Source organism: Gossypium hirsutum, chromosome A12 (genome assembly GCF_007990345.1).
Source record: "Gossypium hirsutum isolate 1008001.06 chromosome A12, Gossypium_hirsutum_v2.1, whole genome shotgun sequence".
Classification (NCBI taxonomy): Eukaryota; Viridiplantae; Streptophyta; class Magnoliopsida; order Malvales; family Malvaceae; genus Gossypium; species Gossypium hirsutum.
Window position 1 is genome coordinate 106,150,904 of NC_053435.1, and position 27,974 is coordinate 106,178,877.

General features: G+C 32.4%; 4 protein-coding genes across 13 annotated transcripts; 2 read left to right on the plus strand and 2 right to left on the minus strand.

The window, feature by feature from the left end:
* Positions 1 to 356: 356 nt before the first annotated feature.
* Positions 357 to 3,919, plus strand: LOC107929598 (nuclear pore complex protein NUP98A). 4 transcript variants are annotated; one of them, XM_016861079.2, is made up of 7 exons: positions 357 to 574; positions 950 to 1,014; positions 1,339 to 1,371; positions 1,664 to 1,948; positions 2,113 to 2,640; positions 2,797 to 3,009; positions 3,105 to 3,919. In XM_016861079.2, the coding sequence occupies exons 2-7, from the start codon at positions 996 to 998 to the stop codon at positions 3,758 to 3,760; spliced, it is 1,734 nt and encodes a 577-aa protein (XP_016716568.2). In that variant the 5' UTR covers positions 357 to 574; positions 950 to 995; the 3' UTR covers positions 3,761 to 3,919. The 4 variants fall into 4 exon arrangements, with proteins under 4 accessions (XP_016716568.2, XP_016716570.2, XP_016716569.2 ...); XM_016861081.2 differs by having other exon boundaries at positions 1,772 to 1,948; XM_016861080.2 differs by lacking the exon at positions 1,339 to 1,371.
* A 5,621-nt stretch (positions 3,920 to 9,540) lies between these two features.
* LOC121211175 (60S ribosomal protein L9-1) lies at positions 9,541 to 11,193 on the plus strand. Its single transcript, XM_041083627.1, has 3 exons — positions 9,541 to 10,059; positions 10,681 to 10,803; positions 10,899 to 11,193. Exons 1-3 carry the CDS (start codon positions 9,685 to 9,687, stop codon positions 10,983 to 10,985), a joined length of 585 nt encoding a protein of 194 aa, XP_040939561.1. The 5' UTR covers positions 9,541 to 9,684; the 3' UTR covers positions 10,986 to 11,193.
* A 706-nt stretch (positions 11,194 to 11,899) lies between these two features.
* On the minus strand, positions 11,900 to 14,267 carry LOC121202969 (probable cinnamyl alcohol dehydrogenase 1). 4 transcript variants are annotated; one of them, XM_041083628.1, is made up of 7 exons: positions 14,078 to 14,267; positions 13,826 to 13,922; positions 13,605 to 13,718; positions 13,284 to 13,514; positions 12,738 to 13,023; positions 12,493 to 12,643; positions 11,900 to 12,421 (listed from the first exon to the last, which is right to left on the minus strand). In XM_041083628.1, exons 2-7 carry the CDS (start codon positions 13,912 to 13,914, stop codon positions 12,225 to 12,227), a joined length of 1,068 nt encoding a protein of 355 aa, XP_040939562.1. In that variant the 5' UTR covers positions 13,915 to 13,922; positions 14,078 to 14,267; the 3' UTR covers positions 11,900 to 12,224. The 4 variants fall into 4 exon arrangements, with proteins under 4 accessions (XP_040939562.1, XP_040939563.1, XP_040939565.1 ...); XM_041083629.1 differs by having other exon boundaries at positions 13,826 to 13,998; positions 14,078 to 14,230; XM_041083631.1 differs by having other exon boundaries at positions 13,826 to 13,918; positions 14,078 to 14,226.
* An 11,439-nt stretch (positions 14,268 to 25,706) lies between these two features.
* LOC107929615 (uncharacterized) lies at positions 25,707 to 27,732 on the minus strand. 4 transcript variants are annotated; one of them, XR_001692859.2, is made up of 4 exons: positions 27,371 to 27,710; positions 26,199 to 26,484; positions 26,013 to 26,111; positions 25,707 to 25,920 (listed from the first exon to the last, which is right to left on the minus strand). XR_001692859.2 is itself a non-coding variant. In XM_016861105.2 (2 exons), exons 1-2 carry the CDS (start codon positions 27,587 to 27,589, stop codon positions 26,251 to 26,253), a joined length of 453 nt encoding a protein of 150 aa, XP_016716594.2. In that variant the 5' UTR covers positions 27,590 to 27,732; the 3' UTR covers positions 25,987 to 26,250. The 4 variants fall into 4 exon arrangements, 1 of the variants encoding a protein (XP_016716594.2); XR_001692857.2 differs by having other exon boundaries at positions 26,013 to 26,484; XR_001692858.2 differs by lacking the exon at positions 25,707 to 25,920 and having other exon boundaries at positions 25,987 to 26,111; positions 27,371 to 27,716.
* Between the last annotated feature and the right edge of the window lie 242 nt (positions 27,733 to 27,974).

The window sequence follows — 27,974 nt, forward strand, 5'->3', positions numbered from 1 at the left end:
TATTTATTTATTATAAATTTCTAAATTAAAAAAAAAAGAATTTTAAATTTTTATCATTTTATATATAATCAAGGTCAAATATGACATAAAGTATAAAAATTGATGTCTAAAATTATTATTATACCAACTAAAAATGTGTCACTTAACAGTCGGGTGACAAAAAATAATTTCGAGAACATTAGTGGCTAAATTGTAACATTTTTTAGTTATGTGATCAAAATAAAAAATTACTCATAGTTCAGTGACTAAAGGTGCAATTTACCCTTAAAATTTAAGTCTTGCAATTACTATTGTCAAGACTGCAAAATAACGCTACGCTATTACGACCCGGAAAAAAACACTACGCTTTCTAGTCTATTATAATTCATTCCGGACTTTAAAACAACGCTACGCGGATCTCACCCGACCCTACAAAGCCGTCCGTTCGCTCCATTTTGCGCTACCGTTACTGTTTGGGACTCTTTTTTCTTCATCAGGAGGTCTTTCTCTCTTCCACCTTCTACGAATTTGAATTTTTCCGACTCAGTAAGCTTCCATTATTTCTCCCCCTCCCGATTCAGATCTGTCCGAACAGGTTCGAACTCTCATCTCTTTAGTTTATTTTTCTCTGGCACTCCCACTGCTTCGCTGCTCTATAGCACTTGCTAGTTTTTTCTTCTTTTTTAGGCATTAAAATTTCAAGTACATGTAATTGCTAGGTTGAAATATTCGATGCTTTCTTTTTCTCTTTGCGTAACTTTTTTTTAAGTAAATGCATCGGAAGGAAAAAGGCTTCGATCGCCACTGAGTAATTGCTTGTTTGGTGCGCAAATAAATCATAAAATGGACACTAAGTTTGGTTCATGGCATCACGTTTATGTCGTTTTATTTTATCTAGCATTGTTACTTTCTTTTTAGTTTCCTCGTTTGTTTAATTTACTTTCGGTTTCATTTTTGTTTTCCGCCTCAGTTTGAGATCAAGGAGTTGTGGTGCGAGAATAACTACTTAAACGACGATGTTTGGTGCAACTAGCCGTAAGTCTTTTTCTTACACTTTACTGGAAATCATATTTTGAATCGGTACCATGAATGCATAATTGCTTCCGGTCCTGTTTGAAACTTGAAGCTTGCGGTTGGTGCTATTACTTGTATATAGGCATTGTGAAATTCCGAGTTTCTGGTTGGTATTTTATATAGAAGACTGACTTCAGTTTTCAAAAAGCTTTCATAATTCCTTGATACCAATTAATTATTGCTATCTTCTTCTTCTTCTTTTTTGAGTGTTTACCAGTATGGCAGTATCCTTTTGAAGTTAATAATTTTTTATTACTTTTTTGCTTGCTTTGTATTTGGTCGCAGAAAAAGTGCATCCTGATAATGCTTTGTTCTGTGGTAAGTGTTATTAGTTATAATAGTTTACCTTCTTGATATGCTATTAGTTACAATAGTTTTAATTAGCTGTGCTTGTTACTGGTCAAAGATTGGTGTTTTTTTTTCTTCCGTTTTTTTCTGATATATATGCTTGAAATCTTTTCATTCGTGTTTCAGATTTTTGTTATCTTTAACATACATATAGCATGTCGTCCTTTCTTGAGAATAATTTTTTTGTCATTGCTGAATTTTTTGGAAAATTAAATTAACTATTGGAAACTCTTAAAACAACTTGTGGGCAATCATGAAACAGCCCATTTGCATCCCAGTCTGTTTTTGGGGAGACCAACAATGCAAGTAGCAATCAGTTTGCACCTAAACCTTCCTTTGGTAGTCCAACCCCCTTTTGCTTTCCAAACAGGGAGTTCAATATTTGGGGGTTCTTCTACTGAAGTGTTTGGTGCAGCCCAGTTTTCTTCTCCCTTTTTGTCAACCACAGCCTTCGGTGCCTCTTCATCTCCGGCTTTTGGAAGTTATATGCCTGCTTTTGGATCTTCTTCTTCTCCTGCTTTTGGCAGCTCATCAGCATCTTTTGGTGGTAATTGTTCTTCTTCTACTTCTACTATTGTTGAAGTTGCTAGGTTTTGGTAGCCTTCTCTTTTTTTAATTGTATGCTTGTCTTGACTTTCTATCCATTTATTCTTGGGCAACTTGGTGTCTTTTCCTTGGTTTTTAATCGACGACTCTTTTTTTTTTGGATAGGATCTTCTGTTTTTGGTCAGAAGCCGGCATTTGGCTTTGGGTCTACTCCCACTCAATCAAGTCCTTTTGGAATCACAGCCTGCATTTGGTTCCCCGATACCATTTCCCAGTCTGCATTCGGTTCCAGTACTTCTGCCTTCGCTGCTGCAAGCACTCCTGCCTTCGGTGTCACAAGCACTCCTGCCTTCGGTTCAACTGGAAGTTCAGCATTTGGGAGCACTGGAACTGCATTTGGTGTGTCTAATTCCCCGGTATTTGGAACAGTAGGCACATTTGGAGCATCAAGCGCACCAGCTTTTGGCACTTCTCTCACTCATGCTTTTGGAGCATCCAATTCTGCTTTTGGCACTTCCAAGACTCCTGTTTTTGGAGTGTCAAGTTCTGCTTTTGGCGTTTCCGACACTCCTTTTGGATCATCTTCTACTCCTTCATTCAGCTCTGGGTCTAGCCCTGCTTTTGGCCAATCAACACCAGCATTTGCCAGTAGTCCTTTTGGAACAACTACAATTGGAGCACAGGGTTCTTTTGGTGAGTAACCAAGCCTACTTGATCATAGACTTCGAAACTAGTTGTACAGTTAGGCAGAAATATATATTTTCATGGGCCTTACATGATTTAAGGTCAAGGGAGTTCTTATACGTATACATATATATATTATTTAAAATTCTTTGAATTCTCATGTAGGACCCCGATGTTCTGCACCAGCATTTGGACAGTCAACTTTTGGGGCTCAACGTGGGGGAAGTAGAGTTGCTTCTTACCCACCTACAATTGACGCTGATAGTAGCATTGGTACACAGCCTGCTGAGAAGTTGGAGTCAATTTCAGCTATGCCTGTTTACAAAGATAAAAGTCATGAGGAGCTGAGATGGGAGGATTATCAATTAGGAGATAAAGGTACCTTTGTAAAATATTAAGAAAACCTGGAAGTTATTCATTATTCTTTCCCATGTTCATTATCGACTAACTTGCTGTAATAATTTGACTGTCAGTTGGACTGCAGCCAACCGCGCGGCCTCCTGGAGGGATTTGCTTTGGTGTGTCAACTGCACCTACAAGTCATTGTGGTTCTTCTCCAACATTTGGCCAAACATCTGCAAATCCTCATTCCATCACAAGTACCAATCCATTTAGTCTAAAATCTCCATCCTTCAGCAGTGTAGGCTTTGCAACCTCGACTACTACCTCAAACCCTTCCCAATCAACATCATCAAGCCTTTTTGACCCAATTTCCTCAACAACTTCAGTATTTATTTCACCTTTGACTCCTACATTTGGAACTGGTTCATCTCTTTTTAGTTCATCTGTCACTCCTTCATTTCCATCTTCACCATCTATTTTTGGTACTGCTGCAGTTCCTGCAACAATGCCAGCATTTGCTACCGGTTTAAATTTTAGCAGCAGCCAAGCATCCCCTTTGTTCAATTCTACCCCTGCAATTGGGCAGGTGACCTCTACTTTTGGACAGAATACTGGTAGCTTTGACCAAACAAGCATTTTAAACACACCTTCAACTGGGTTTTGCGGGAATATGTTTTCTAGCCCTCTACTGTTGGCTCCTGCTAACAACCCAGCTGCCTTTGGCCCGGCAACTGCAAGTCGCTCAGGAAATCTTTACTATCATTCTTCCTTTTTATCATACTTATGACCATTTGTTCATGTAATTTGTTTATAGAATGATGGATATTATGTTTGTTTCTTTGGCCTTCAACTTTGATATCTATTTCTGTACATTTTCATCATATGCTGCTGCAGGGATGCTGAATTGCATTTTTTTTCGTTCTTTTATTAAATCGAGAATTCAAGCTAATTGTTCACTTCTGAGCCCATGGTTGATTGAGAAGTAGACTCTATCATTTGATTATTAAAAATCCGGATAAGATTTCTTTTTTCTATTCTTGGATTTAGATGCCAATCGTAATTGATATTTCTATGAGGATAGCTTTTTGCATATTCAAATGTCAAGGTTGGAAACTAGTTGATTGAAATGTGTTTCAGATATTTAATGAAAAAAAAATGCATTGCTTTATGAAAAATGTGTTTAACAGGTCTGCCATATAGAGTGCTGCTGTAGTACAACCCATCTATTACAAACCCTTATGGAAAACTCCCTGCAATGCCTCAAATGTCGATTGGTCGAGCTGGAACTGCACCATTACTTCATTATGGGATTTCTAGCATACCTGTAAATATCTTACTTTGTTTAGAGTTTGATTAGCTGTTTTTTACTTGTTATAGATCTCTCACTTCATGCTAGTATCTTCAATGATTTGTTGTAAATTAAGACATAATAGTATTAATTGGGTGACTGGTAATAAATATATCAGGTCTTTGACAAACCTTCTCTTGTTAGAATATCACCCTTAATGACTTCTCAATACCTTTCACAAAGGTTGTAATGCCCCCTTACCCGAGACCGTCGCCGGAGTCGAGCACGAGGCATTACTAAACTTATTTGAGCACTTAAACAAATTCGGACAAGCTGTCCAACTGCGTCATAGTTTCTTAAAAATTCATATCTCGAGTTCCGAAACTCGAAATCCAATTCCGTAAATTTTTCCTGAAACTAGACTCATATATCTACTCACCATAAAATTTTTTAGAATTTTTGGTTCAGCAAATTAGTACAGTTTATTAGTTAAAGTCTCCCCTGTGTCACCACCAGACTGCCCTGACCTCTAGTCACTAAAAATAAGTTTTCTCACTATAGGATTTTCATATAAAGTTCTTACTTGTTTCTATAGAAAATAGACTCATTAAGGAATCTAAGCATGTAAATTTCAACTCATAACCATTTTTGTACAATTTGTAATTATTTTCTAAACTCAGAACAGCGGACTCCAAAAACAGTTCTGACCCTATCTTACTAAAATTCACATATCTTAAAATATAAATTTCTTTTTTTCTACACCGTTATTTTTCCATGAAAATAGACTCAACAAGCTTTAATTCCATATATCATTCACCCTCTAATTCATTTTATACTATCTTGGGTGATTTTTCAAATTCACGTCACTGTGTTGCCTGAATTCTGTTTCTTTGCAAAATTTTATCCTTTCATGATTTCCATGCATAATTTATCACCTAATCTTTCATAACAACAAACACCTTCATCCTTAATCATTTTAATAACCATACATCATCAAATACTTACACATCACTCATTAGCAAAATCATCACTACAAACATACAAAATAACTAAATCCCTATACATGCCATAACTTAAACGTGTTTCGATATAAAATACCGAGCAGTTGTAGTTGATAGTGTGGACGATCTCCGACTTCTTTAGGATCCTTGAAGTAGCTTTGCAATACTATAAGAGAAAGAGAAATAAAAGAAGTAAACATAAAGCTTAGTAAGTTTACTAGCAAATAAATAACAATATTTAACTTAAATAATTAAACTCAATGTCTATATCTCTAGTTTACTCTTTAGTTAATCTCATACTAGTTCTCTTACTTGTTTACTTAGAATACTTGTGTGCATAACTTACTCAATCCTTGCTGCATCGTTGAACATCAATTGATAGTATAATAAGTTCTTAAGTCTTACAACTTACCTGAGCTTGCCATTTATGCTTTAAACTGAACTTTCATGAACATGATTCGTTTACAAGCCCGTTGAACTACATTGAAATAATAAGGATACTCGGGTCTCTTCTGATAATAACATGCCAAAGCCATGTCCCAGACATGGTCTTACATGGGATGTTCTCGTGATGGTGCCCATGCCATGTCCCAGACATGGTCTTATAGGGGACCTCTCATCTCGGTGCCAACGCCATGTCCCAGACATGGTCTTACATGGGACCTCTCGTCTCGGTGCCCATGCCATGTCCCAGACATGGTCTTACAGGGGACCTCTCATGATCTTAAGGATGTCAATGCCATGTCCCAGACATGGTCTTACATGGGATCTCTTTACCCAAATGTCATGACATTCGTATCCAGTACCATCCTTATGTATCAACGGGACTTTTAAATTTTAATTCTCTATCATTTCATGCTTGGATCATCATCAAATAAATTCATAAAATAAATTCATAATTGCTGGAAATTAACAGAATTAATAATAAATATTGAAATATTGCATTTATTTACCGTAAACTTACCTCGGTACCAATTATAGCCAAATTCACCAACTTAGTCTTCAACTTTATTCTTCCCTTTGTCTAACCTCGAGTTTCGTACTTCTTGATCTAAAATATTAAATTTAACTTATTTAATAATCACATTCATCAAAATAGCCCTCGACTCTAACTTTTTCAAAATTACAATTTTGCCCCTAAACTTTTACATAATTACATTTTTGCCCCAAGGCTCGGAAATTAAACTTCATCTCTTATTCTTATGTTTTATAACATTCTGAACATTTTTCCCTTCTATGGCAACATCAAATTCTAATTTAAGCCCTTATCAATACTAATTTTATTTTTTTCATTCTAACTCTATATTCTCTCTTAATTCTTACTATAAAGTCAATTTAATTCCTCAATTTCACCATAAATCCCTAATTTCGGGATTCTTTCAATTTAATCCCTATCGATTCAAAACTTATATTTTATTTTACAATTACATTCTTTACTAACTTCTAACTTGAAATTAAATCAATTTAACCCCTAACTAAACCTATATATTTTTCTTTCTCAATTCATACCCTTATTCTACCCAATTTCTTGCTAAACTCATATTTAACTATTTAATTTTTATCATGTTTTCATAATTCCGAATTTATTTCAAATTAATCCCTAAAATTCAAAACTTATAGTTTAGTTTACAATTCAATCCTTTATTCAATTCCAATCAAAATTTCTATCAAATACATCCCTAATTTAACAATTTATTCAACATGAACCATGCTTAATAATCTACTAACTTCCAAAATTTCAACTTAAATCAAGTAGTATTTTATTCTAGGATTTCAAAAAATATCAAAATTAAGAGAAAAGGGGATTAAATTGACTTACCAAATTACTTTGAACCTTAAAACCCCAAATTTCCCTTTTTCTTTTCTTTTTTTCTTTCCTTCCTTCCTTCTCTGTTTTGTTTTGCTCTCTGTTTCTTTTCTTTCTTTCTTTGTCATATATATATAATAATATAATAATATAATATAATATAATATATTAATAATAATATAATATAAAAACATAATTATTACTTACGCATGTATAATATAATATATATTTTAAATTAAAAATATCTTAGATTTTTCTTTTGTTATGCTGCCTCAACTTTAGAAAAAGGCATAATTACCTATTTGGTCCTTTAACTTTTCCTTAATCTATAATTAAATTTTTATCCTTACTTCAATTTAGTCCTTTTTCATAATTAACTATTAAAGCGTTAAAATTTCTTAACGAAACTTTAATATTATCCTGTTGACACTCCGTAAATATTTTTATAAATATTTACGGCTCAGTTTATAATATCGAGGTCTCGATATCTCGTTTTCGACCCAATTTACCTAATAATTTCTTTTAAATCACAAAATTCACTGATTTAAAAATATTTCTAAAATCACACTTAACTTATAATTATTAATTAATAAATTTTTCTAACTTTTTCATCAATTTTAGTGATCTCAAATCACTATTCTGACACTACTAAAAATTGGGCTGTTACAAAGGTGGATCAGATTGCCTGCAAGGAAATGCTGTGATTATTATTGCCATCTCATGGAAAGTCACTTTTCTGGTCAATTGTAATATTGCATTGGGAAAATGCTGTGATGATTTTATTTTCAAATATATGAGTTCTGTACTTATTTAGTTTTTTGAATGGTCTGATTGCATTTTTTTTTTTTTGATTGCTCGTAGCCGACTCTTTGGAACAACCTTTTCATTTAGGCAAAACTTCAGGTGATGGTTCCAATGCCAAGAATAAAGATAGAAAGTACCATCTTTTACAAGAACTTATCATTACCTGAAATTTCTCTTGGCATTCAATTAATTTATATCACCACTATTGCTTAGTGAAAATTGAATCAATTAAATAACAGTTCTTTCTTGTCTTAGCCATTTAGGAACTATTTATAGCTTGTGAAGTTTAAATTTTTCTATAACTCTCTGCCAGACTATCAGAAACAGAAACATGGTAGCCTGTTATCTGTTCCTTTTCTTTTTTTATTTTTATTTAAGATAAAATCTGGTTACAACTACCTGCTCAACTTAGGATCATTTTAAATCGGCTTGTGGGCAGCATCTCTTCCACTGTTAATTTCTTTTTATCGATATGACCGTTGTGGAAAATCCAGCTGAAAATGGTGATACGATAGAACGAATTCATCCAGTCAGAGGTCACCAAAAAGCTAATGGAGTTCTTGATGATCATCATTCTGTTTAATGCCTTGTGGTTTTACTTATGTTTCTCTCTTGCTGAATATCAGTATTCTCTTTTACTCCTTGGACATGTAACTTCTGAATTGGCATATATCATTTTGTAATGGGAAAGTCCCTGCCGGTGGGGAGATCGGATGTTAGTGTCTTTTTACATTGTTCATAATTTAATAGTGCATTATGCATGCTGTTACCCATTGATAGTACAAAATTCTCGTCTTCCATCGACTTATTATCATCCATAAACCTATATTCAAGGATCCATTAATAATTTAGGTTTTAAAATTCATTAAGTTTTATATGAATTTTTTTTAGGGAAAATAAATAGTTGAGAGTTTTAATTAAAAAAATTGCAATACACTTTATATTGGGAGAGAAAAGTTTAAATGCTGCATTTGTATATATTTAATACCAGTCATTTTTTATTTGAAATTGAATTTTTAAAATTAATAAATAGTTATAGAGGTTAACTCATATTGATATTCGAAATCAGTTATAATACTTTGAAATTTTTAATTGAATCCTTAAAGTATTACTATTATATCAATAAAAAGAATTTTGTTAGCTAAGCTATTAGTTTAAGTGTCAAATTTTAGCTAGAATTTGACCGAGCATAAATCATATTGATGAAGTTTTAAACACATTTGTATTTATCAAATGTACAATTTTACTTGTTAAAAATCTAGAAGAAAAAACCCTTTTAAACTTTAATAGAATCATATTTTTTTTAACATGTTAGCTCTAAATTGTTTGAGTAAATATAAATTTATTTAAATTTTAATCACGTATTTTAAATATATTATATACCATGTTCGAGTGAGCATTTAATGTCCAAACTGATGTTAAGTTGATAAAATGACTTAATTAATATAATATTAATATTTGTACTTTACGAAATTAATTACAATATTATAAAATTTACACACCAATTTAAAGTATAAATCATAATCCGTTTGATTAAATTAATCCTATTTATATACATGAAATATATATTGATGGCCTAAAAAAGTAATGTTAATTATTAATTAACATTTCACTATAGCTTGAGGTCCATTTTCGTTTTTTTTTAAGCCCAAGGAGAAGCCCAACCAAACCCTAGATTCAGGACTCCAACTAGACGCGCGTATCTATAGGGAGGCATTTAGGTTAAGTAAGGGTTACAGAGCATTCGGTTCTTCCTCCCCTCGAAGCCGCCCAAGAGAGAGTCGAGAAAGGAAAACAGAGAGCAAGAGAAAATGAAGACCATACTCTCATCAGAGACCATGGATATCCCCGATGGGGTCAACATCAAAGTGAAGGCTAAAATGATCGAGGTTGAAGGTCCCAGGGGTAAGCTTACACGTAACTTCAAGCACCTCAACCTCGATTTCCACCTCACCAAGGACGAGGAGACGGGCAAGCGTAAGCTCAGGATCGAGGCCTGGTTCGGTACTAGGAAGACCAGCGCCGCCATCCGTACCGCCCTCAGCCACATCGAGAATCTCATCACCGGTGTCACCAAAGGTTACCGGTACAAGATGAGGTTCGTCTACGCTCACTTTCCGATCAACGCCTCAATCACTGGCGGCAACAAGTCCATCGAGATCCGTAACTTCCTTGGCGAGAAGAAGGTCCCCCATCTTTATCTCGTTCCTTGCTTTGTTTAATATATTTTGCTGCATATTTTTAGTGAATCTAACTCTGATTGTTACCGACTCGTTTCATCTTTTTTTTTCCATTTGATTTAAGGAATGTACTTTTTTTGTTATAGTATGAACATCTGATCTCCATTTGTTAAATGATTGTTGGATGATGCTTCGGTATTAGGGTTTAAAGTTTCTTCTGCTTGTGTATGGTGTTGTATAATAGTTTAGAAAATTGTTGAAAAATGACAAATTCCCATGAATTCCACTAGAAAGTTATCATTTTGGATGCCTAATATAACTTATATAGAACATTCTTATGCTAAAACAAATGAACTAAAAAGGTAGTATCTTTTTCGTTCAAGTTTACTTTAATTTTAGCATAGAACTCGCTAAGAAAACTCGAAATTCTTCACGATTTTAATTTAGTGATGTATAGAAATTGTCAGGTATTGTGTTTTCAACCAAATTGTTCTTGTTCAGGGGTTAAAAGGAACCATGTTCACTCTTGATTTGTATGCCTGTTGTTATTTAAGAAGGTCAAGATGTTTCTGATACTTCTTTAACATTATATTTATATTGCACCATTCTCTCTTTGACAAACATCAGGTGCGTAAGGTGGATATGTTGGAAGGGGTTTCCATTACTCGATCCGAGAAGGTTAAGGATGAGATCGTTTTGGATGGTAATGATATTGAACTCGTGTCTCGCTCAGCAGCTTTGATAAACCAGGTGTGTTTAAACATTCTTCTTGCCCACCTTATGCTAACATTTAACTGATGTGTATGTTTCATGACCTGACTGTCTGACCTTTCATTATTGAACAGAAATGTCATGTGAAGAACAAGGATATTAGAAAGTTTCTTGACGGTATCTATGTTAGCGAAAAGGGCAGGATCGCCGAAGAGGAATGATTGTTATCTCAAGTCATAGTTATGGGTGCCATGTTATTTTTCTGTCATAGTAATTTCTTTGGTACCATGGTTTTTTGTTGTTTTACCTCTTTATTTGGATTACAGCTGCTGAGTAGAAGGATGTTTATCTTTATTTGTTGTTTTAGAAAATTTTGACTTGCTGTTTGATCTTTAGTACTAAATGAAATGGGTGAAGTTTACAATTCTATTTCCTAGCTTGTTGGTTCAATAAAAGCATAATATCTTGAGCTTGGTGGGTAAATTACATTTGTAGTCACTCAACTATTTGATTTTTTTTTATCAAATATGTTTGCTTTTAAAATTGGTATAATAGTCACTTTAGCCCTTAACATCTATATATATTATGTATCAAATTTAATCTTGATTTTAAAAAAATTAAGCTTCAACATTATATATCGTATCCTTCCAACCAAATATAAAAAAAACAAAAATTTTAATCTTGATTTTAAAAAAACAAAGCTTCAACATTATATATCGTATCCTTCCAACCAAATATCAAAAAAAGAAACAAAAATGAACTCCCAAAAGTCTAAAATAACTCTTTTTATAATTTTTATTCTTTTAAAATTAATTCTCAATGTTATAAATAATTTATAAAGAAAAATAATTAAATTATACAATTTTTATTCTTTTAAAATTAATTCTCAATGTTATAAATAATTTATAAAGAAAAATAATTAAATTATACAATGTGTAAAAGTAAATTATATAATGTATAAAAGTTGAGGGTTAATTTTTTTAAAATTTAGATTAAATTGACATAATATATAATAGGTAAGAATTAAAAATTATTATTATGTAAACTTTAAAATCTGTCAAATTATTTTTTCATTAATAATTTAATAGTCAGTAATCAAAATAAAAAACTTAAATAGATAACTGACCAAAAAAAATCAAATAATTAAGAGATTATTTTATAAGTTTTCATAATTGTAGTTAAACAAACTGTACAAGAAAGACGATACATTGAGAAAGTAAATCAACTTATTTTACGAATTATTACCACCAAAAAGACTACTACAAAGAGCAAGAAAGAACGAAAAGGAAAAGGTCTAAAATTTCAACAAATATCCCTTAATATTTGTATAATAAGTGCATTGCCCACCATCCAAGATTTATGCTAGTCATGGTACATGTGCGTTCACCGTATGTTCTTCAATAGGCGGAACTAAAAGCTATTTATTGTAGAAAACAAATTCATTTTCTCTTGGCATGATCTCATTTCAGGGTGTTCTCGATGTCGATCACAAATCGGTACTTAACATCTTTCTTGACCAGCCTTTCAAGAGCTTCATTGGCGTATTGGATAGGGATTACCTCAATCTGTGGGTATATTTTACGAGCAGCACAAAAACTTATCATTTCTTGAATCATTTTAGTTCCCCCTGTTACACTTCCTGCGAATGTTTTCATACCTGCCAAGCCAAATGGTCATTTTCAAGCAACTTAGTTTACGCTTTGATCAGGTTTGAATACTGTTACGTACCCATATTAAGGCTTGCAGGGCTAAATTTGATTTCACTCGGGAACCCAACGAGGGCATAAACACCAGCAGACTTGAGGAGAGACAAGTAGGGATCAAATGGATGATCACCAGATGCAGTGTCGATTATAAAGTCCAATGATTTTGATAGGCCCTGCACCGAAAACATCAGCTCCAGAACAAGGTCAATGATCAGAATTATTATAAATATTAGCTTCTAAGATGCTGAGATTCCATAAGGTCTTTACCTTCACCTGCTCTTGGTCAGATGTGACAATAAAATTGTCTGCACCGAGCAGACTCAGAGCTTCCTCTTTCTTAGAGGTGCTCGTGCTAAGAACTGTTACTGACAACCCGAAAGCCTTCCCGAACTTCACTGCCATGTGACCAAGACCGCCGAGCCCGATTACCCCTAAAGATTTGCCAGGTTGGTTCATGTTATAGCGCATCATTGGTGTATAAACAGTGATCCCAGCACAAAGCAGAGGTGCTGCTGAAGCCAATGGATAGTTGCTTGGTATTTTGAAGCAGTATCTGTTGAAACATTAAAATTGCAGGAAAAAAAAAAAAACCAAACTATCATACACCATCAAATCCAGCATTAGTTTTATAGCATCTTTTACTTAGCAATTATAAGATGATTACATTTAAGTTTCAACTTCACTATCATGTAAAGGTGCAAAAGCATCCAAATTACAAGGGTATACATTGCAAGTACTATCCTTAAAAGCTATCACACAAGGGTTTTGCAAGGGTTGAGAGGCAATATGGTTTATGCATCAAGAAATGCTTACCTTTCGTGGACAACAATATGGCTAGAATATCCGCCTTTTGTGACTGTTCCATCAACATCAATATGATTAAAAGTGAAAACCGGCCCTTTTACACATTGCACTTCAACGCCATCATTGCAATACTCGCAATTTCTACATGAGTTGACATAAGTTCCCACTCCGACATGATCGCCGACCTTGATGCCTTGAACATTGGAACCGACCTCCTTCACAATACCAGCAATCTCATGACTGATACAGAAGGAAATTATAATAACCAAATCAGTATAAGATCAAGCTTAAGAAAGCATTCATAAATTCACAATGAAAGAAAAATCATACCCAGGCACCAAAGGATATATTGAATCTCCTAACATATTCCTCGACCAAATAACATCAGCATAACAAACTCCACAATGAGTAATTTTTATGGAAACATCATCACTTCCTAGAGGCCTGAATACAGTTTACCAGCAACAAGAAAAAGATGATATTGAAGATAGTCAAATGAATGAATGGTGCGCTGGAATTGGTAAAAGAAAAAAAAATGGATCCAAACGCACCTGCGACTGAATTTGTATGGTGATAGAACACCAGTTGGATCTGTAGCAGCCCATCCAAGGCAATTCTCTGTTTTGGTCTGGGAATCCATTGGTCTAACTAATCCACCGTAGAAAAGATACAAACTCAGTATTCTATTCCCCAATGAAAAGACAAAAGAAACAATGGATAATTCCTGTGGGGATTCAACATACAGACATATGAACTATGAAAATGGATGGTTTAGGCAAAAGAACAAAGAAGAAGAAGCTTACCCTTATATTTCCAAGAATAAATCTGAGTGTAGAAAGCCCAAAGACTAAGGAGAAAATCTCCTCCACTGGTTTTTTTTTTTTTAAATCTGTAACTTGTTTGTTTCTTCTCCACCAAAATCGCAGTGATAATAACCTTTATAACACTTGTAAGGCCACGGTGGCGGCGCCTTGCGCTTCCTTTTTATTGCTAAAAATATCGCCACCGTGTTTAAAAATTTTATTTTAACAACTAAATTTTTATTTTATCAAAATTAAGTATTTAAAATATAGGAATGTCTTTAAAAATAATATATATGATTTGAAATTAATTAATTAATAATAAGGTATAAAATATATACTATACTCTAATAAAAAAATTTAAATTTTCTTTAAATAATATATATTAATTTAATTACGAAAAAATATTTTATTGTTTTTCTAATTAAGTTAATGCTCAATTGACTCGTAAAATTAACTTAACCAATAATTTAAATAATATTATATAAATTTAAGTTATAAACACAATAATAATATATAGATATATAATTAAAGACTTAAATTTTTAACTTTATCATTTAAATCTCAACCTCATTAATTTTTTACATAAATTTTTCATAAATATATATAAATAAGTATATTGTAATCTAATGTATATTGAATCTTTCTATCCTTAATTCCATTAAACCAAAACTATACTCTTGTAAGCATGACTCGTGCAAAGGTGCTCTTATATGTCATCGTCTCTGTCATCAATTTATCAAATCTTCGAGAACAGTCAAAATATCTGTAGGGGTAATAGTATATTTGGTCCTGAAATTTATCAAATCTTTTAGTACAATACTTCTACTTTGAAAAAGCTTATTTTGATATTGATTATCAATATGATGTTTTTAACTAATGGTGTTAAATTTTGGCCTTATTTGTCCCGTGACTCCATCATGAATTACCACGTCGTAATAAAAAAAAATCAACTATTTAAACAGTGGGACTAGGAAAAAGTTATACTATTTTAATATTTCAATACAAGAAGATTGTTTGTTCGAGTGCGTTAAAGCGCAGTATCTTTTTATTTAAGGATTGGGAAGAGTTATGAATAATTTTAGACACTATATAAAAAAAATTAGAAATCGTAATGCTAAACTCATATGAAATGAATGCATTAAATAGAAAAAACGCGAATTATTTTTTTTATCGATGATTGAATTATATTCTATTTCCTTTATGCTCTCTTTCATCGTGTTCTTATTATTTTCTCAGAAAACTCAATTGTCTTGCATCGAAAATTAAAGATAACAATATGACACTAGCAATTTTTCTTCATTTGTTAAAAATATTTATTTTAATTTGTTTAATGTATTATATTTTTAAAAAAATTATATAAAATAATAATATAAAAAATTTAATACGGGCAAGTTAGGCCAGGATCGGGTTTTTTTATCTCGACTAGACTTGGGTAAAATTTTATGCCCATTTTTCAGGTTCAGACCTAGAAAACAGGTGTAACAACCACATTTTGGCTTCGAGTTAGGTACAATGATGGACCGGGTCAGGAAATAGTGGAGAAAATTTGAAATATACTAAATAGAGATTTTTAGTTTTAAATTAGAAAGTATTTAGACCTGATAGGAGATTAGAAAATATTTTCGAGATGGAAAAGATTTAAATAGAAGCTTAGACTAAATTGAAATAGTATAAGAATTGTTGTGGTGGAAGTGAGAATTTAGAAAGTTAAGAGATACATAATGGTAGTAGAAAGAAAAGAAGGATTAAAAAGAAATTTAACCAAAGTGAAGTATAAGTCAACCTAAGAATTATAAAATATGAGTTGGGATAAAATGGTAAATAGTCAAGTAGATATTTTAAAGTGTAATGATGATGGGTAAAAGTGTAAAGATGAATGGCTTGAGGACTTATTAGCAAATCGACCATTTAGGACTTATTAGCAAATCAACCATTTAATAAAAAAAGTGAGATATTTTTAATGGAAATGTGTAGAAAAGTGGAGAAAACTTTTCCCAATACACCAACTGTCACTCACCTTCCCCCAAATCCATTCAACTTTTCTTTTATTTCCTTCCATGCCCTTCTTCTATTGTTGAACTAGCTAAGCTCTAAACTTTTATTTTTTTTTTAATTTCTTTAGTAAAAGCTAAAAAGAAGACTAGTGAGCAACTTTATTTCATGAGGAAACTTACATAGATGGTTAAAAGAGATAAATACATGAGTTAGGGTTCTAGGTTTTCAAAAAGTTAAGGTAAGAATGATGGAAATTCTCATAACATACATGTTTATTTTCATAATCTAGCACAGAAAAGTTATTTGATTTTTAATTTTAACTTATAAATGTTATATGTTGTTATGAAATTGAAGAAATATAGAATAAGTTTGAGGACAAAAGTGAAGGGAAAGGAAAAGAAGTGGCCAAGGAGTAGAAGAGAAGAAAAAATAATCATCCAAATTTTGGTTGTAAGTACTTCAAGTAGTAAATTTGTTTAAGTTATGTTAATTAAGTAGTTTAATTACTAAATAAATGATATCATTAGTATACCATTATATGATGTATTGTGGCGCTAATAAAAAAGGACTAAATCGAAAGAAATTAAAATATGTTATGATATTATGAATATATGGAAAGAGATTTTAAATAAAGTGTCGTAAAATGTTATAGTGTTGTATGTGGTAAAAATGAAGAGAATTTACAAGTTTTAGTGTTATTATTGTGATAAAGACTAAATTGTAAAAAGTACAAAGTTATATTATATTCTGTCAAGTGAATGAATAAAAAGATTTAATAATAAGAAAAGCTCATGTAGACAAGTCTCGAACTATTCGGATATTGATGGCATGCCATTAAGAAAAAATTAAAGCGTTTATCGTATTATTTCGCACTTCGGTGCTTATTGTTGTAAAATATACACTTTGGTTCTTATCGTAATTACTTTGTACTTCGGTGCTTATCGTTATTTGCACTTCCTGCTTAGTAATATGTGATATGCATTAACAATGCATTATCGATTTATTTCCGTATATCCTAAGTGTTCAGCTAGTCTACATTAGGCTACAGTGTCGTACTTTGGCTATTATCAATTAATGGGTTACAATAAGTAATGCTAAGTGTGATTTTTAAAAAATATATATTAAACTTTAGGGACTAAATTGAAGAGAATTACATGTCTATACAATGGATAAAATTTTATTTTATATTATTAATGACAGAAGATTTTAAAAATCTTGAAGTACTTACTAAGTCTTCATAGACTTACCGCATTAATTCTCTAATGTGTAGGTGAAGTAGATCCGTTTGGGCTAATATCGAGGTCGTGTGCATCCCATATCATCACCATTCCAAGAGGCAGGTGTAACAGCCTAATTTTCAGTGGTGTCAGAACAGTGATTCAAGATCACTAAATCCGAAAAATGAGTAGGAAATATTATTAATTTAGTGAGTATAAGTTAAATGTGAAGTTAGGAAAAAAATTTTAAATAGTGAATAGCGTACTAAAAATAAATATTAAAATAATTAGAATCGAAAAACGAGGTATTAAGACCTCGGGAATTTTAAATCGAGCCATAAATATTTTTATAAATATTTATGGAGCGTTAATAAGTTAGTATTAAAGTTTCGTCAAGAAATTTTAAAGTTCTGATAGTTAATTGAACAAAAAGGACTAAATTGTATCAAATGCAAAATTGTGAGAAATGATTAAATAGCTTAAATGATAAAAGAAAGATGGTTTAAAAGGAAAATAGACCCAAGGCCTCTTTGGGCTGGACGACAAGGCATGAAATCAGCAAGAAAATAAGGAGAATTAAGGGCAAAATTGGAAAATTGCAAAATTTACTTAATAAAGCTAGGACTAAAGTGGAATTATCTATTTTCTCTTTATTTTTCTGCATTCTCATTAGCAAAAACACCATGGAAGAGTTCCTTCAAGCTGGTTTTTCATATTTTTACTTCAAGTAAGTTCAATTCTTGATTATTTCTTGAAATTTTTGTGTTTTTGTGACTTTTACAACTAGGTCCACTTGTTGAATTCATTAGTTTTTAATTCTATGAAAGAAATTGAAAGTTGCTATGAATATGTGCTGGAACTATATGACGATTTGGCATGGAATTAGAGCTTTAAATTGTTTATATGCTGATTTTATTGAAAGAATTGAATAGAAAGTGAATGTTTAGGACCTAATTGTAAAAGAGTTTGAACTTAAAGTTTCATGTGGAAATTATGAATTTCAATAGTTATGAAATAACTTCTAATGTCTAGGAAAAGCATTAATTGAGAAAATTATCTTAATTGAGGGGTTAATTGAGTAAGGACTGAATTGTATGAATTATGAAATTTGGGGAAAAATGGAAATCAACACTTTGCACTAAAACTGTTTTGGACAGTAGCAGTAGTCTAACTTTTAAAAATCACCAAAAATTTTAGAAATGGAATTAGAGGATGAATAAAATATGAAATTAAGCTTATTGAGTCTAGTTTCTTATAGAAGAAATTATGTAAGCAATGGAATTGTAAATCATGAGATATGATAAATTTTGTGAGACAAGGTCAGAATGATTTCGGGTTCCCCTGTTCTGAATTTGAAAAATCATCAAAAATTGGATAAAAACAATTAGGGGCTTAAATTTATATGTTTAGAATCCTGAATGAGTCTATTTTCAAGATAAACAAACGAGGACATCATTCGAATTCTGTACCAGAAGATAATTAATTTTTAGTGAAGAAGGGTCGGAACTTTCAGACAACAGAACAGAGGAGACTTCAATGAATAAACTGTATTAATTGGCCTAACCAAAAATTATGAAATTTTTATGGCAAGAAAACATATGAGTCTAGTTTCTGGGAAAATTTATGGATCTTAATTTCGAGTTCTGTAGCTCAAGATAAAAATGATTTAGTGACTATGACACGGATGGACAGCTTGAATATTCACATAAGTAAATAGTGAAAATTATGGATGATGTTACGTACAAGTGTTATTTATACTAAGGATGTGGATGGAGAGGAGGAGGAGGAAAAGTAAATATATATATGAATGACTTGATCACATGCCCGATTATAATCGATAAATGTTGAATTAGAAATGATATAATGTTTTATTTGGAATATTTATTATGAAATTATGAATATCGTTATAATACAAAAATCGTACTTTTGAGTTTGTATAACTAAATTTTAGTGACCATTTGTTAATTTTATGAATTTCATGATGTGTTATTTTATATGTATTGATGATAAAATCGCGAATAATGTAAACACATGAAAATTGAATAAATGATCAAATTGAGCATTACAATTCAGTGACAAGATGATGAATTGAAGGAAAAGACCATGGTTGGACCATGGCAACAAGTGATAAGTGATAGCTTCGGCTACACTTATCTGATCAATGACAAGTGAAAGTGATAAGTGATAGCTTCGGCTACACTTATCTGATCAAGGACAAATGAAAGTGATAAGTGATAGCTTCGGCTACACTTATTTGATCAAGGATAAGTGAAAGTGATAAGTGATAGCTTCGGCTACACTTATCTGATCAAGGACAAATGAAAGTGATAAGTGATAGCTTCAGCTACACTTATCTGATCAAGGACAAATGACAAGTAAAAAGTGGTAGCTTCGGCTACCTGATCAATGAAAAGTGGTAGCTTCGGCTACCTGATCATCGGCTACTTGATTAGTGAAAAATGGTAGCTCCGGCTACCTGATCAATGAATAGTGATAGCTTCTGTAACACCCCTTACCCGTATCCAACACCGGAATAGGGTACGAGGCATTACCAAAACACATACACTTGTAAACGTATTTAACCGAGTTATAAAATTTCATCAAAATTAAAACTTTCAAAATAATTAACATGTTTCTATAACTTTTCACAATATATCCTCAAAATATTATAATCATAATAATTAGGGCCTGCGAGACCCGATACATACTCATGCAATTTAATGCTTCATTTCCATTTCATTCAATTCGCAATTTCTCATGCTCATAATTTAAATCATATCACTAGCAATTTCCATTTAATTCACGTACAATTCAATGACATCAAATTCAAAACTAATACGTATTTACCATTTAACTCAATGTTTATTGATTATACCATTCAATAACACATTTATGAAATTCTCAATTTAGCAATGAAAATATCACTTTAGTTTGAATAACAACATCGTCCTGATATAAATACACTACCACTTATCCATTTACTTTAATTCTTTTGGGCCCATTTGTCACTTACCATCCTTAATCAAATTAGGGAACGGTCACGGAAAATTGAGTACTTCACTTTCACTTTGCCATAGTATAACTATGGTCTTACGTATGATCACTTATCACTTGTCCCTGATCAGATAAGTGTAGCCACCTATCACTTTGTTTCTTGATCAGATAAGTGTAGCCACTTATCACTTTGTTTCTTGATCAGATAAGTGTAGCCACTTATCACTTTGTCTCTTGATCAGATAAGTGTAGCCACCTATCACTTTGTTTCTTGATCAAATAAGTGTAGCCACTTATCACTTTGTTTCTTGATCAGATAAGTGTAGCCACTTATCACTTTGTCTCTTGATCAGATAAGTGTAGCTAAAGCTATCACTTATCACTTTGTCTCTTGATCAGATAAGTATAGCCGAAGCTATCACTTATCACTTTTCACTTGTCACTTGATCAGATAAGTGTAGCCGAAGCTATCACTTATCACTTTGTCACTTGATCAGATAAGTATAGCCGAAGCTATTACTTATCACTTTCCACTTGTCACTTGATCAGATAAGTGTAGCTAAAGCTACCACTTATCACTTTGTCACTTGATCAGAAGTACTCAAATCCGGCGTTCCGCTCAATTTGATCATTTATTCATATATCAGGCTTACCAACATGTGTTAATTCATAAACCATTCATGGTATTATTTCATGCCAAATCATATACTGAATATACCATACACACATACTATGAAACTTTATTTTTACACATGAGCTTAAACCATGACCAATAATGCACAAAAATAAGCATCATTCATATTTCATCGTTTATGAGTTATAATCAAACATATGACCATTTATACACGAATCATTCATATATTTCCCAATTTTCCTCCTCCTCCTCTCCATTCCATATCCTTAATGTGTATAACACACTTAAACAACATTAACCATAATTTCAACACTCACTAACATGTATATTCAAAGCTATTTATCCGAGTCAGAGTCACTAAATTATTTTTATCCGGAGCTACAGAGCTCCAAATTAAGATCCGTTAATTTTCCCTGAAACTAGACTCACATATCTTCATACCATAAAATTTTCATAATTTTTGGTTCAGCCATATAGTACAGTTTATTCTTTAAATTTTCCCCTGTTTCGCTGTCTGATAGTTCCGACCACTCTTCACTAAAAATTAATTATCTCATTGTACAGAATTCGGATGATGTTTTAGCTTGTTTCTTCTAAAAATAGACTCATTAAGGATTCTAACCATATAAACTATAACTCATAATCATTTCTGTACAATTTTTAATGATTTTCCAAAGTCAGAACAGGGGAACCCGAATTCATTCTGACCTTGTCTCACAAAATCTATTATATCTCATGATTTATAATTCCATTGCTCACGTCATTTCTTTTATAAGAAACTAGACTCAATAAGCTTTAGTTTCATATTTTATTCATCCTCTAATTCAATCTCTACAATTTTTGGTGATTTTTCAAAGTTACACTACTGCTGCTGTCCAAAACTACTTTAGTGCAAAATGTTGATTTCACAGTTTATACAATTCGGTCCTTTCTCAATTAACCCCTCAATTAATCTAATTTTCTCAATTAGTACTTTACTAGACATTATAAGTTGTTACACAAATATTGAAATTCAGAATTTCCACATATAACTCTATCTTCAAACTCTTTTACTATTAGGTCCCAAACATTCACTTTCTATTCAATTCTTTCAATAAAATCAGCATATGAACAATTTAAAGCTCTAATTTTATGCTAAATCATCATATACTTCCAGCACATATTCATATCAACTTTCAACTTCTTTCATAAAATCAAAAACTAATGGATTTAACAAGTGGGCCTAGTTGTAAAAGTCTTAAAAATACAAAAATTTCAAGAATAGTCAAGAATTGAACTTACTTGTAATAAAAATATGAAGAACCAGCTTGAAGAAGCCCTTCCAAGGTGTTTTAGCTGATGAGAATTCAGAAAAATGAAGAGAAATCTAGATAATTCCACTTGGGTCCTAACTTTATTAAGCAAATTTTGTAATTTTCCAATTTTGCCCTTAATTCTCCTTACTTTCTTGCTGATTTCATGCCTCTGCCGTCCAGCCCAAATAGACCTTGGGTCTATTTGCCTTTTAAGCCCTCTTCCTTTTATCATTTAAGCTATTTAATCATTTCCTAAAATTTTGCATTTGTTACAATTTAGTCCTTTTTGTTCAATTAATTATCGGAACTTTAAAATTTCTTAACGAAACTTTAATACTAACTTTTTAACACTCCATTTAAAATCCCCGAGGTCTTGATACCTCATTTCGATTCTAATTATTTTAATATTTATTTCTAGTGCACTATTCACTATTTCAAAAATTTTCCTAACTTCATATTTAACTTATACTTACTAAATTAATAATATTTTCTACCCATTTGTCGAATTTAGTGATCTCGAATCACCGTTCCAACACCTCTGAAAATTCAAGCCATTACATTTTTTTTTCGTCGGATTTGTGGTCCCGAAACCACTGTTCCGACTAAGCCTAAAATCGGGCTATTACAGCTTCGGCTACAAGTGACAAGTGATTTCTGTGTAAGACCATATTTGGGATAAGACATCGGTGTGATATGTGTATAAAATGTAAGACCATCGCTGAGCTATGGCATTCTAGTGAAAAGACCATAGCTATGCTATGGCATCTGTGATTGTCAGTGAAATTCAGTGCATACCGGTGCAGACCAATTCCGTAAGATGTTCACTAATTTGAAAAAGTTTGGTAAGTATTACATGGAATTATGTGACATAAGGAAATACGAGTTGATGAGACATGAGCATAAAACCCGATTGATGAATGAGTTCATTTGTGATTATATATTTCTACGCCTTGAGTGTATTATCCGTATGAATTGGTATTCCAAATGAGTTAATGAGAAAACTTCTAGTATGAAATAATCTGAGTTCGAAATGAAATATCATGAAAACGTACCTGAAATACATTGGTATGTCTTGTATATGCTATTTGAATTCATGAATGTGGAAAGTAAATGTATGTGGAAATAAGAGATGATGATATCTGTACATGGAATTTATTGATGAATGCGTACATCCAAATTTATATGATAGATTTTAGTGTACATTGAAATTGGGCTCAATAAGTGATTTGGCAATTTAAATCGTGATTGGCAGGAAGAGTTAGTGAATTGCATATTTATGAATTGTTACACGTATTTGTCTGAAATACGAGGAAGTGATGGTAATTGATACATGTAAATTTGAGACTATGATATATATATATAAACATGGAATATGTTTGATAAATGTGTTCATTTATAACTACGGAATTATGTACCTCATGTTTGTTATTTGCGTAAAGATGATATTTCAAAGACTTTAGTGAATAAAGCTTAAATACGAAATAGTATGAAATCGAGACAAGTTGTTATGAAAATGTATTTAAATTATCTATAAGTGTTTCGTGCTTCTCGGTAATGCCTCGTACTCTATTCCAGCGACAGATACGGGTAGGGGTTGTTACAGCAGGATTGTATGTATGACTTTTGGGGTTAATATGGCATGTACATAGGTTTTTGGTATAGGTGAATATATGTATCACCTTTTTTTTTAAAGTAATTTATAATAGCTTAACATATGCATGCATATATGATGTTATTATATAGATTTTGTGGTGAATTTTAATGAGTTTGAGGGTAATTGAATTGGTTTGGAAGTGTTTGAATGCTTTGAATTAGTGCAGGGGGCTTATTAGCAATTTTTTTCAAACTGTTTTTGTCACCATATCCCAAGATACATTGATCTAAAAATCAATCTTTTTTTTGAGGAACAGAGAGTAGTTTTGGTATCGTTTTTGTTTAGCGGTATAGATATTTTGCCCCTGTTTTGAGGAAAAAGTAAAATTTTAAATTATTTCTAAACGCAAACAAACATCCATTAATAACTTCGGATATTTATATTAATAATTGTTTTTAGTTAAATAAGTTAAAACACAATGTATGAATGATTGAATTATAGAATGTCTAGCCAAAATCGCTTTGGCACCAGATGTAATAGTCATATACCGGGTCTATATAGTCAGACCGGGTATAACGGTGTTACAACGGGCCTATCCCCCCCCCCCACCATAAAGTGTAGATATAAGCATTCCAAACAAGATTGGGTATAGCAACCATAAGAGACTTATCATTCAACTGTAAAAATGCCCACGCCAGTTCTTGACTCCAAGATCCAACAACTTACCAATGTTGCAAAGTTGCAAAACCATCTCTAAGATCTTTTTAGAATAGCTACATTCAAAAAAGATATGATCCTTTGTTTCATCATCCATGTCGCAAAACAAACATGTTGCATCATCGTTGAGCCCTTGAGAAATAAGTCTTATCTTTAGTTGGAAGCCGATTTAACACAACCAACCAAGCAATGATGTAGCGTTTAGGATATGTAAGGTTAAGCAAACCAGTTTGTGCCAAGAAACTTTGCTATTCTTGACTCTAATGTCCTCTAAAATCTATGAAGTGATGATATTACCAACTGACGACCTAGCAACAATTTCCTTTAGCTTAAGAAATCTCCTCCAATTCCAATTGCTTATGGAATGACAAGTAGCATCTCAGTGGCTCCTTCCCTTCAAAACATTTACTCTGAGTGATGAAATTCAAAGGGAGCCTTCTCCAAAAAGAATGGCTCTGATTTTATGTAATATACAAGTCTTATCCCAGTCAACTAGATTTCTCAATCCCAAGCCCCCTTTTGCCTTTGGTGAACAGATCAATTGCCAACAAACTCTAGCACCAGTTGCTGCAGAATCCTTCCGCTTCTAAAAGAACTTGATGCACACTTGAGTGATCTTTGTAGCATATTAAGATCTGTATGCACATGTTGCCTTTCTTTATACATTATATACAGTATATTTATGATGCAAGTCATTGAAAAGTAATTGGATCCAAAAAGCAAATTATCGTGAAAAATATGTATGAGAAAATAGTTAAAAGATATAATGATAAATAAATAAAGTTAGCCAAAGAGCTCGATTTAGAGATGGAAAATCATGTTTTACTGCTTTGGAGTTGTTGCAAATACATGGACCCTTTTTAGGAATTGCAATGAAAATAAAATCAATTCAAATTCCAGCTTTCACTTCAATCCAATGAAATATTTACAAATAAAATATTAAAAATGAACTCAAACAACATAAAAACATCCAAAATTTTGTTATTAAAATATAAAAAATTAAACAATCACTCTTTACGAACAAATTTTCCCAGTTCTTAATTTCGATTTCTTACTAGCTCAAAACAATTCCAATTATTTCCGAATATCGATTCCTGATTCAACTGACCAGTTATCTTCAACACCCCGCCCCCTAAAAAAAAAATTGCCATTTAGAACATTGAACTAAACGCAGACAACCGTGGGAATTAAGGTCAATATAATTATGTATTAACTTTGACATCGTTTCTTGCACTCTAATTTAGCATCATCAAGTGTTGGAATACAAATATCTTCACAAATCAACCAAACTTGATAAAAATTCCTAGTTGAGATTCTTAGTATCCTTCTTAACAGCACAACACAATTTTCAGCATGTTGTCTGATCAAATTGTTGTCTAAAACCTCCAGCTACAAACCTGTCATAAAATCCAGTTCATGTTTAAAGACAACATAGGCAACCCAATATCAAATAACAGTCAGCAGGCACATAAACATAAACATTATTAACCAGGCAAACATGCTTTAACATCTTTCAGTCCATCAGATCCGATTAAAACTCATCACGCTTGTGTTCAGAAGATTCTAATGAGAAAAAGGAAGAAGGAACCTGCAAAATAAATGCCTAAGTAAGGTAAAAGGAGCAGATAAAATACGATAGAGGCATTCACCCAAAACGTAACACTCGAATTCCTACAGGATCTTTGTATAGCAGCAAAGTTGATTGCATGCAAAAGAACCATTATAAATCATTTTTTAGTTTTCTTCTTTCTCTTAGCAGAAGGCTTCTTCTTGGTTTGCAGTACAGGCTCTGGAAGGCTTTCTGATTGTTCAGTTCGAGGTTCTTCCGGCAGCGTACAGTGCAAAAATTTCTTGTTGGACCCAACTTGGTTGCAGAACAACTTTAACAATTTTCTTCCCCTCATCCATTTGAGCATTATCTTCATGTGTGTTTTGCTGTTTAATCCACCAATTCCAGCTTCCTTTCATTTGAATGAAAAGCACCAAAGTTAGAAACAAGAATTTAGTATAAATACAACAACATTGAAGTTGACAAAAAAAATGCCATGCAATGCAGAATCTGAGTAAACCAGCATAACGAACGCCTAAGTAGAAACCATCAACTACAGCATGACATCCAAAAGACGACAACTACTTATAATATAGGTAGTACTGCATCATGATACATGTCTAATTGCTGCGTTGGTGTGTGTTGCTTGGCATTGCGGAGCACATATAGTAAGCATTTTCAGCATGTACAAGGCATTAATGGATATTGACTATCTAAAGAGCTCTCACAGTTTTTACCAGTATATTCATGCTAAAAGGTTAAGACATAACCCATTTGATCGATAGAACAGAATGCAAATTACAGCTAAAAAGAAAAAGGAAAATTACATCTTTATTAGTAATAGATGTAAAAAATACTATGGCAATTCATTTAGATTCATCGGAAACAAAATGCAAATAAATGGCAAAGAGATATTGAGAAAATGAATGCAGTGATCTAATCTAGCTTTGATAATCCATTTTTAACAAATTAGAGTGTTTTTTTTGTTTTTTTTTTTGCCTCTTTAATTCAGAACCCTATGGAATTGTACAGACATAATCTATAAAATTTTGACATATCAATAAATGAAATGATAGTTTAAAAAACAGATTTTAAGTTCATAAACAAAACCTACAAGACAAAACTGTAAGAACAAGGCAACAAATGCAAGATGAATTTGAAGGAAAAGCTAAGACCTTTACTAATGTATTCAGAAACAAGTGAGAATAAAGGAGAAATAATGCAAATTAGTGAAGGCGATCGGCATTTTTTAAAAATGATAATCACAAAAAAAAAATTACAATCAATAATAAGAAGACCTGGGCGAGAGTCCAAGTGTTGGGAACGGTGAGAGGACCACGTTGCTTGATGAGGTCATATAGGGAACTGGCGATGGATTTAGCTTCCGGAATGGGTACTTTTGGATTGATCTTTCTCACATTTACTGCCCTAGTTCTCGACATGTATCGAACCAGTAGACTCCCAACGCCGCCATTCCCTCCCTTTATGTTGTTCTTCACCAACCCCGCTAACCACATCTTCTCCACTCTGTTTCTGGGTATTCAAAGCTTAACTTTCTTCCCCAAAGTCTTCTTTTCTCTGTCCTTCCCCAATTTGATTTTAAGGGTTTTAGGAAACCCAGATAGAAGACGGCAGTGTTGTTACGAGGAACTATTGGGCCTTTGGGTGTTAATTTAAATGGGCTTTATCAACTTGAAAATTTCTACACACTTGTGGGTTAATGTTTGGGCTCTAGAATTAATTATTAGAGATCAGCAATGTTTTAAATATATGTTCCACTATTAATTTTAATCCCACCAATACATTATATAATCTCATCCTTTTAGTAACTTTTCTCGTCATTCATCTCACCGAAATCAATTTTATCCCTCAATGAAACTCACTTTATGCAGGTTGTTGGCA

Excerpts from the sequence above, each read along its gene's own strand:
- LOC107929598 (XM_016861079.2), top strand. Across the intron at positions 2,641-2,796 it reads TGGAGCACAGGGTTCTTTTG|GACCCCGATGTTCTGCACCA; the intron begins GTGAGTAACCAA and ends ATTCTCATGTAG. Across the intron at positions 3,010-3,104 it reads TTATCAATTAGGAGATAAAG|TTGGACTGCAGCCAACCGCG; the intron begins GTACCTTTGTAA and ends TTTGACTGTCAG.
- LOC121211175 (XM_041083627.1), top strand. The coding sequence starts at position 9,685 with ATGAAGACCATACTCTCATCAGAGACCATGGATATCCCCGATGGGGTC. Across the intron at positions 10,060-10,680 it reads ACTTCCTTGGCGAGAAGAAG|GTGCGTAAGGTGGATATGTT; the intron begins GTCCCCCATCTT and ends GACAAACATCAG. Across the intron at positions 10,804-10,898 it reads CAGCAGCTTTGATAAACCAG|AAATGTCATGTGAAGAACAA; the intron begins GTGTGTTTAAAC and ends ATTATTGAACAG.
- LOC121202969 (XM_041083628.1), bottom strand. The coding sequence starts at position 13,914 with ATGGATTCCCAGACCAAAACAGAGAATTGCCTTGGATGGGCTGCTACA. Across the intron at positions 13,024-13,283 it reads CATATTGTTGTCCACGAAAG|ATACTGCTTCAAAATACCAA; the intron begins GTAAGCATTTCT and ends ATGTTTCAACAG. Across the intron at positions 12,644-12,737 it reads CTGACCAAGAGCAGGTGAAG|GGCCTATCAAAATCATTGGA; the intron begins GTAAAGACCTTA and ends TTTTCGGTGCAG.
- LOC107929615 (XM_016861105.2), bottom strand. The coding sequence starts at position 27,589 with ATGTGGTTAGCGGGGTTGGTGAAGAACAACATAAAGGGAGGGAATGGC. Across the intron at positions 26,485-27,370 it reads ACACTTGGACTCTCGCCCAG|GAAGCTGGAATTGGTGGATT; the intron begins GTCTTCTTATTA and ends TTCAAATGAAAG.